The 9,600-nt window shown below is 49.4% G+C and overlaps 1 protein-coding gene across 2 annotated transcripts in view; it reads left to right on the plus strand.

Annotated features, from left to right (window-relative positions):
• The window catches only part of FSTL4 (follistatin like 4), a 417,177-nt gene extending 409,501 nt beyond the window's left edge, over nt 1-7,676 (plus strand). For both annotated transcript variants that reach the window (XM_017871986.1, XM_017871987.1), the window contains exons 15-16: nt 103-212; nt 2,362-7,676. In XM_017871986.1, coding sequence (XP_017727475.1) covers nt 103-212; nt 2,362-3,064 — 813 coding nt within the window. In that variant the 3' untranslated portion in view covers nt 3,065-7,676. The remainder of the gene's footprint in view (nt 1-102; nt 213-2,361) is intronic.
• The last annotated feature ends 1,924 nt before the right edge of the window (nt 7,677-9,600 follow it).

Raw genomic sequence — 9,600 nt, forward strand, 5'->3', positions numbered from 1 at the left:
AGCACCCCTCTGCCAGGGTGTCTCCACCTGACCATACAGGTGTCTCCAGGTTCAGCCCCCACCTGCATGGGCCCTCACTAGGATTCCCACTCTGTGTTGTAGGTGATCACAGAAGCCAGCGCCGGCCAGGACCAACACCTCATCCGCACACCCTTCGCAGGAGTGGATGACTTCTTCATTCCCCCAACGAACCTCATCATCAACCACATCAGGTGAGACTGGCCCATGATGCCTCTAAGGCACTCCCTGCTGCAGCTCAGCCCTGCAAGGGGCAGCTTTGCCCAGCATGGGACCTACTCATTTCTCTATCTCCCCTACTCCTCCTATGCTGAATTTGGACCCCATCACGAAGGAACAGAGAAGGTCCAGTAAAACAGACCCAGTGCCTAGTCCTCATTGCCTGGGGTCAGTGACTCTGTTATAGTGAAGGCACCCAGCTCCTAATGCCCTCAGGGGCCCAGAAAGGTCAGGAAGTCCCATCCTCAAGGTAAGGGCAGCAGAGGAAAGAATGAAACAGTAGCGGTAAATTGAGCACCCTCTGCTTGCTAGACACAAAAACTAGTCCAGATGGTCTTAACCCCTATGTTATAGATAAGGGTCAGAGAATTTAAGACACTGACCAATGTCACACAGCTAGGAATTGGCAAAGTCAGACTAAATGTAAAGCCAAGTATTGTTTCAGTGCACCATTCTTCCACATTCCCATCTAACCACAGCCCATAATACTTTAGGAACCCCCAGAGCATCTGTGTGAGGAGCCCACAAAGAGACAAGGCTTCCTGATTGCCATGGTTTGCCACTACCTAAAACAACCACCCAATAATAAGAGCCATGGTCTCAACTGCAGACCTCGGCCCGCATGGTCAGTCCCCATCCCTATTCACGTTAGAGAGCCCCCAACATCTTCTGTAAACTCACCACTGCCAGACCACCAAGCCTGTCTCTAAGCCATCAAGACCCCAAATGTCTTGTAGCACTATTTATACCTTTCTATAATCCACCATCAAGCACCTCTCTGCAGAAAGAAGTGATTCGTTTTTGCAAGCTGATGCTGGAGAGGCACCCATTCACCTTTTTCCAAGGAAGAAAGCCACTTTATGAACTCTCTCACTGCAGAGAGAGCCTTTGCAAGAGCCTCTAAGAGTATATTAAATGGTGAAGCCCTCATAAAGCAGCTGTATTCAGCTGGGGGTCGGGCACACTCAGAGGCTCTGTAGTTCCTGTGTGTGGCTTTTAACTTAAAGTTTCTTTTAAGAGTCGAGTTTTCTTTCTTGCTATTTCCATGCTCTGATTCTTTAAGGATGCTTTAAAGATACGCCTTGGAGGGAGTATTTTCCTCCATTCTGGGGTACAGTTTTTCTAGAGAAAATTACAGAAGAGATTCTGCTCTATTCCTGTAAGTGTACACATCACCAAAAGGCCTCTGTGAATAAGGGATTTAGGCACAGACTCTCAAGATCAAAGGGAAGGCCTGCCTGGAGTCAGGCTTTTCCGTACTTCCAACCAGCCTCCAAAGAGGAATTTCAGAAAATCCAGATGTGAGCAACTCCCACCTACCTGAGCCCCTCTGCTAAACTTCCCTCTTTGAATCTTCCCAATAGCTCTAGGAAGGAGCTACCCTGCCCAATAGCCCTAGGAAGGAGCTACCCTGGCTAGAGTCACTGAGGCTCAGAGCAGCCTGCCCCAGGCTCTGCAGCTAGCAGGGCAATGCGCCGGCACCAGGCCATCTGGCTCTGGAGGGAAAAGCTGTCCTCAACCCCAATGCCCAGAGTTCTTCCTACCCACACCACCAGTGTGGCCAGAAAAGAGACTGCCCCCACATGTTTCCCTTCCAGGGGAAGAGGGTACTAATAGGAAATCTGCACTTGTTTGGCTGCATCTGCATCCTCAAATTCTAACTTGTTAGTTAGTCTAGAAAACAGCGAGGATATAGAACTCATATCTTTGTAACAGGCAGAATCGGGGCAGGGATCTCTTGCCCTTTTCCTCCATGCTCACCGTCCAGACACAGACTTGCCCCTTTCCAGCTGGCATGGGCCTCAGGGAAACATATCATAGGCATTACAAAAGGAGAAGCAGTTGAAGGGCCTCTCGCCTTCCTCCACAATCATTTCCAATGATGAGTGCATGTTACAAGAGCATCAATCCAGCAACATTTGTAACTCTACTGCGTTTGGATTGAGATCATAGATAATTTGTTTATGAAGACATCCCCTGCAGAATGATAGATCTTATTACTAAGCTATTAGATCACTGAAGGATTATAATAAAGGGAAAAGGCAGAAGATGTAATTGGTTAAGATGAACGACAGATTCCCCACCCCTGGAGGTGACCTCTGACCTCAGTTCTTCCCCTCCCAGGTTTGGCTTCATCTTCAACAAGTCTGACCCTGCAGTCCACAAAGTGGACCTGGAAACACTGATGCCCCTCAAGACCATCAGCCTGCACCACCATGGCTGCATGCCTCAGGCCATGGCGCACACCCACCTGGGCGGCTACTTCTTCATCCAGTGCCGACAGGACAGTCCTGCCTCTGCTGCCCGACAGCTACTCGTTGACAGTGTCACAGACTCTGTGGTTGGCCCCAACGGTGATGTAACAGGCACCCCACACACATCCCCCGACGGGCACTTCATAGTCAGCGCTGCAGCTGACAGCCCCTGGCTGCATGTGCAGGAGATCACGGTGCGGGGGGAGATCCAGACCCTGTATGACCTGCAAATAAACCCGGGCATCTCAGACTTGGCCTTCCAGCGCTCCTTCACTGAAAGCAATCAATACAACATCTACGCGGCTCTGCACACGGAGCCGGACCTGCTGTTCCTGGAGCTGTCCACAGGGAAGGTGGGCACACTGAAGAACTTAAAGGAGCCACCCACAGGGCCACCCCAGCCCTGGGGGGGCGCCCGCAGAATCATGAGGGACAGTGGGCTGTTTGGACAGTACCTCCTCACACCAGCCCGAGAGTCTCTGTTCCTCATCAATGGGAGACAAAACACGCTGCGGTGTGAGGTGTCAGGTATAAAGGGGGGGACCACAGTGGTGTGGGTGGGTGAGGTATGAAGGGCCCAGAGCAGAGCCCTTGGCCAAGGAGCACCCCCTAGTCCTGACACTGCAGCCCCAAGCAGGTGCGCTGTACATTTTTACAGACAAAAGCAAAAACCTGTACTCGCTTTGTGGTTCAACACTGGTCTCCTTGCAAGTTTCCTAGTATAAGGTATGCGCTGCTACCAAGATTGGGGTTTTTTCGTTAGGAAGTATGATTTATGCCTTGAGCTACGATGAGAACACATGCTGCTGTGTAAAGGGATCATTTCTGTGCCAAGCTGCACACCGCGTGACCTGGGGACATCATGGAACCAAGGGATCCTGCTCTCCAGGCGGACACCTCTGTCGGTTGCCTTCACATAGTCATTGTCCCTTGCCGCCAGACCCAGCCAGACTCCGCCCTGACGGAGTGGCCCAGAAGCAGAGGCCGACCAGGAGCAGGGGCCTCCCTCCCGAACTGAAAGCCCATCCGTCCTCATGTGGGACCGCGTCTTCTCCCTCGCAGCTGCTTCTTGCTTTTCTTTCCATTTGACTTGCTGTAAGCCTGAGGGAGAGCCAGCAAGACTCACTGCATCTTGGGGGATGGGGAAATCACTCACTTTATTTTGGAAATTTTTGATTAAAAAAAAATTTTTATAATCTCAAATGCTAGTAAGCAGAAAGATGCTCTCCGAGGTCCAACTGTATCCTTCCCTGCCTTAGGCCGAGTCTCGGGGGAGGTCACAACCCCCCCATTCCACAGCCAGAAAGAACAATGGTCATCTAAGAATACCAGCCCTGTCAACTATTGCCACCCTGCTTCTCCAAGAGCAGACCAGACCACCTCATCCATAAGGACTCGGTTCTGTGTTGGGACCCCAAGAGACCAGGACGAGTTCTGTGTGCCTGCTTGTCAGCACAGAAGGGAGACATCTCATTAGTCAGGTCCAGTGCCCCAGATTCAGGGCAGACTGGGCTTGCCTGGCAAGGTATGGGTGGCCCCAAGGCTCAATGCAGAAACCCCAGGGACACGAGTGGGGCCAGGTGAGTTCCTGAAGCTATACCTTGTCAAAACATTTATTTTTCCTGCCTGTGGCCTATCCACTCATCTCTGGTACCCCATCCCCGCATCAGCACTGCAGAGAGAACACATTTCAGTGAGGGTTTTCTTACCCACATTCCCCAATCAACACACACACACTGCAGAACCCAGAACAGAAGGCCACAGGCTGGCACTACTGCATTCTCCTTATGTGTCTCAGGCTGTGGTGACTCTCAGGTGGGCATCGAAGAAATACAACCCACACAGCCCTCTGGAGACTGCCTAGATCAGAGACTCAGCAAAAACAGGCTCCCCTTCCCTCTCCCGCATGTAAGTGGAACTTACATGTGTTCTGGTTTGAATGATCATTTTGCAAGCCACACAGGTTGGGAGAGGTGATCTCACCACAGAGATCTTTGCTCATTTGGCCACCTTCACCTACTGACATGACCAGGATTTTCCTTTCCCATTGAGGAACAAACCCTTGCAAGGAGAGGAAACCCTAGACTCTGTGTCACTCAACACACACAGCTCCTTTCACTCCTGCCTGACTGCCCAAGCCACCTGCATCCCTCGCCCCAGCTCTCATGAGATCAATCACTTGTCTTGTATGTCTTATGTATCTTGGTCCCCCAAATGCGTGTCCCCTGCGACTCCTAGGGGTGTGCCTAGACATGTACATCTGTTTTTTCTTTTAAAAGATATGCTATGTAGATATAAGTTGAGGAAGCTCACCTCAAAAGTCTAGAATGCAGTTTCACAGTTGCTGGGATGCATGGATGACACATCTCACCCCTTTTATTTTTCCTGACTCAATATCTTGATATGTTTACTCCCAATCTCCCATTTTTACCACTAAAATTCTCCAACTTTCATAAACTTCTCTTTTGGAAAATCTCAATTGTATTAGCCCCTGACAGAAAAAGGATCTCTGAGCCTAAAGGAGGAAAAGTCCCACCAACTACCAGGCCAGAATACCAGCCCCTCTGGGCAGCAAGATTCCTAAGTCAAAGACCAGTTCGACCCAAACTGGCCTTTTAAAATAATCAGGAGTGACAGAGTCAACTTCTGCAGCACCAGTTCCTCCCCCACTGTCCCTTTCATCTCGGAGTGTGTCTAAAAAGCATAGCTGCCCTTCACTGTCCTCAGAGTGCAGTTCCTGGACACGGCAGGCTTAGGTCTCTCTGACAGCATGCCAGACACAACTGAATCGAAGCAGGCCTGAAGCCTAGGTCAGGGTTTCAGGAGTCCAGCCCCAGAAGGCAAAGTCACCAATGCAGGCAGGTAAATGCTTTTTAGCAGGAAAACCAATAGAGTTGGTTGGGTGGGGAGTCAGGGGCAGGAGGAGGAGGAAGAAAAGGCCAGATCGGCCTGCCCTTTCTCCCATACTTCACCCCAGAAGAGGTTCATGGAACACAGTTGGAAAGCCACTGGTAGGAAATGCCTCACTACAGGGGGCCTCCTGTAGCAAGCCCAGCCAGTAATCCTCCTAATGAACCCACAATTCACACTGATACCTTACACTATTCAAGAAATACTGACTTTACCAAAAGAATCATCAAGAAAGCTATTTACATAAACTCCCTCGGTCATTTTGAAATAAAATTAATTTCACAAAAATTCAATAGTTTTTTTTTTCCCCCCCCAAAATGACAAATAATCTGCACCTGTGGTGACAGGAAGGCTTTGAAATAGGGGCCCTCATTCTTCTGCTCCAGTGGGCAGAACCCTGCATAAAGGCTCTGGGTCCAAAAGCCCACCCAGGCAGCCCCAGACGGATGGCAGGAAGGGGGACTGTCAGCTTCTGGATGATGGCACAACCCGCCTGCATGAGGAGATTTGATGGGCGTCACACCCACGGCCAAAGCCATCATCCCAGCCTCACCAACACTGACCCAGCCCACCCCGCCTGGGGCTGGCCCAGGCTTATTTCTTCAGTCTCCAAGCCATTCAAGTGTCCTACTTTTCCCCAGGCTCCAGGAAGAAGCTGGAAGAGCCCTGTAAATCCTGGCTGGGGCCAACTACTAATACCAAACTTCAGGTACTGTGACTTAGAGATAGCATCACCAGAGACAGAAACTCAACCCCTACAATTCCCACCCCCAACCCAGACATCTCCCCATCTCCGTCTGTCCAGACAAGGCTCCCAATTCCAGGTAGGCACTGGAAGAAGCCGGCTTTCAACCCCAGATAAAGCAGAGAACGGCCTACTGCCATAGAGATTGAGACTGCTGAGTCTTCATTTAGGAAAGCAGCCAGGAGTTGGCTTTGTACAACCACATCTTGTTTTCTGTTGACCAGTAACCTGTGAACTAAAGATTTCAGAACTCAGATGTGAAACAGATTCATTCTGGATATATTTTTCTACAAGGGGCTTAAAAAGTATAGTTGATTCATTTATCATGACGTGTTTCATTCCATTATTACAGACACCGAAGCATCTTCACTAGCAAATCCCACAACTCTCTCTCTCCCACTCTTCAGAAGCCAGCCTCCAGGAGAGTTGACACTACCACTCCGAGATCCTTCCTATGCATCCACCAATCTACCTCACATTCGCCCCTGCACCCAGCACCCCCGGAATGCTACTCCCCTCCACTCCCAGCCAGGAGGCCAGGCAGGTAACAAGTAAGATTGCAGCACTGCCACAGAAGTCCTCGACAGCCTCCCCCACCCAGGACCCCAGGTTCCACTCCAAGTACAGTCAGAACTCATAGGGACACAGCCCCTTGCTGCCCAGAATCACACCCTCCAAACCCTTGCTTGCAGACCTTTGGAGTTAGATGACCAAGACTAAAGACAGCTGGCTGGGAACCATCAAGGAAGTCAGGTGTTCTCTGGCAGGAATAGTGAGACCATGACATCTCAGCGAAGCATCATCTCTCAGAGGGCTCGAGCCCCCGCAACCTCCCTCCAACTCCCTTTTTATTCTCCCCCCTTTCCTGTTCCATTCCTGTGTCTCAGGCCCCCTGCTCATGAGCCACTCCACAACAGCTCCGACCATTCAAGGAGCAACTGACCTGATGGCTACACCAGCCCCTACCCCGTGGTCTTTGCTCGTGCTACTTTCCTGCTTTGGGGTACAAGCCAGAAGTCATTCATAGGCCAGATACTACTATGTGCTGCCAGACTGGCACGTAGGCAAAGAAATTTTGTTCAAGAAAGTCACTAGCTGCCTTGGTTTCTCTCCAAAATTATAGAGATCATAAAACAGAGATGCTTTAAAAATTCAAGGGATAAAAAAATACAGTGCCTACTTCAGGGTATGACTACAAGACCCCAAGTAGCCAGTGGAATACAATCCACTCCCTGCTTTTATCTATACCAGGTTACCTGCTAAGTCACATGAGGATTTGAGCATCTTATTTGGGCCTGCATGCTTTAGGCAGCAGCCACACAGTAGACCCTGGGACACAAACAAGCATTGTCCTTTGCATCCACATCCTCCTTTGGAGCCATGGGCAGCAAGTGGGGAAGCCTAATTTAACTAAATAATAATGTATGAAATTATGGAGAATACAAGAGTGGGGATTATTCTCCAGAATTCATAGCGAGGCTTCTTTAGCCAGCCCCAGAGTGTTTAGCATGCACTTAAAAAAAAAAAAACCCACAATTCACGCACACTTCTTTCCAAGCTCATCTTTACATATATAGAACCAGCCCTTGCTCATGTGGCCCCAGAGAACATGGGCCATGCCCTAGAGGGCTTTCGAGGGATCAGCCAGCACTGCACAAAGCAATAACTATTGACTTACCCCTACAGCAAGCTTGGTGACATGTGCTCGGCAGAATCAGAGATTGCTGCCCTTCAGAGGCACCCTCTTCAAGATCAGAGCTTTGTTTCTGAGTAAGAGCAACCAGTATTGGCTGGGTTGTGAGGCCCAAGAGCTCTAAATTGAGAAAACGCCCCAAATCTAAACCTTTATCCACTGCCCAGTGTGACATCTGCCATAGGTTGAAGAGTTGTGGGTCCTGTGCTACTTGGGAGAGGTGAGGGAAACAGATTTGCAAGCCGCACACCAGAGACCCACAGCTCCCTCCTCGCCTGGCTCCCACGTGGCTGGCCAGCCCCCTCATCCTTCCTATCCTGGCCTGGCCCTGTGGCTTCCTACCTTTCCCCTGCTTCTCATGCTTCCCAAAGGCTGTGTGAGAAGATCTCAAAGCAGAACTGGGCATGGAGTTTTGCTGGCGTGGTCACACACACCGTTTCATGCTGTCGTGCAGCTGAGTGACCCTCAAGATGTGAAGCCACACACATCATTTGTCCTATTCGAGTCTCATGCTTCCTCACCTCAGAAAACTCTCAGATCTCTCATGTCAAGGCAGATTACATTATTTTGAACTGTTGTGTAGCATCTAAAATATATTTTCTGTAATCACCAGTATTTCTCAAAAGGCCTCCTGTAATTATTATACATGTGAATTTTTCCTTATTTATAAAATATATATAAATTATTTTTAATACATCAACTTTAGTAGAAATTTGTACCAACACAGTAACTGTATGTGGCATTTGAAATAAGTTTGTGTTTACTTTGACCTATTACACAGTATTGAACACATGGTGTATTTGCAGTACCACTTGGTATAACGATGACTCCAAATTATCATAAACTATTGTCATTGTAAATGCTCTTTTTCTGAGGATTTTACAATAAAATTAAGAAAATTACCTTTTCTGGTGCCAGTCTGTTTGCAGTTTTTAAAGTGAGAACTGATTAAGGCAAAACCACGCGGCGTCCTTCTCCCACCTTTCCATCATAATTGCAGTTTCCTGCTGATCACAGTGCGATAGTCGTGCTCTGGCCAGTCCGAAGAGTGGCTGGACAAAGGCAGGCACCTGGACCCAGAAGTCTCTCTTCCCCATGTGGAAGTTTCCCCTCCCAAAATGCACAACCACATCTGGTTCAAAACCGCCCAACATCTGCCCTGGCAGGCACTAAAAATTCACTACAGCCCCAGACGTGAAGCTATTACCCTGGCCATTCTGGGCTCTCATTGGGGCAGAGCTTCTGAGACACAGAAAGTGGGAAGTACCCAGTAATCACCAGGCTGCTAATGGGGAGCCAGCACTGTGCTGGGTATGGGCGATAAAGGGCTGAACGAAGGAGACACAGCACCTGTCCTCAGTGAGCTTAAGATGGCTATGCCATGACAGTATTACACAGAACGCCTAGGGTGTGTGTGTGTATGTGAAGAAAGAGAGAGATCTATTTTAAGGAATTGGCTCATGTGACTATAGAGGCTGTTAAGGCCAAAATCAGCCTGGTAGGCAGCAGCTGGAGACACAGAGAAGAGTTGCAGTTTGAGTCCAGAAGCCGTCTGCTGGCAGAATCCCCTCCTTAGGGGGAAGCCAGTCTTTTTCTATCATGGCCTTCAACTGATTGAATGGAGCCCATCTACATCACAGAGGGTAATCTGCTTTCCTCCAAGTCTACTGATTTAAGTGGTAATCTGAGCTGGGCATGGTGGCTCATGACTGTAATCCCAGCACTTTGAGGGGCCAAAGTAGGAGGATCGCTTGAGCCCA

Source organism: Rhinopithecus bieti, unplaced genomic scaffold, assembly GCF_001698545.2.
Source record: "Rhinopithecus bieti isolate Rb0 unplaced genomic scaffold, ASM169854v2 scaffold_5889, whole genome shotgun sequence".
Lineage (NCBI taxonomy): Eukaryota > Metazoa > Chordata > Mammalia > Primates > Cercopithecidae > Rhinopithecus > Rhinopithecus bieti.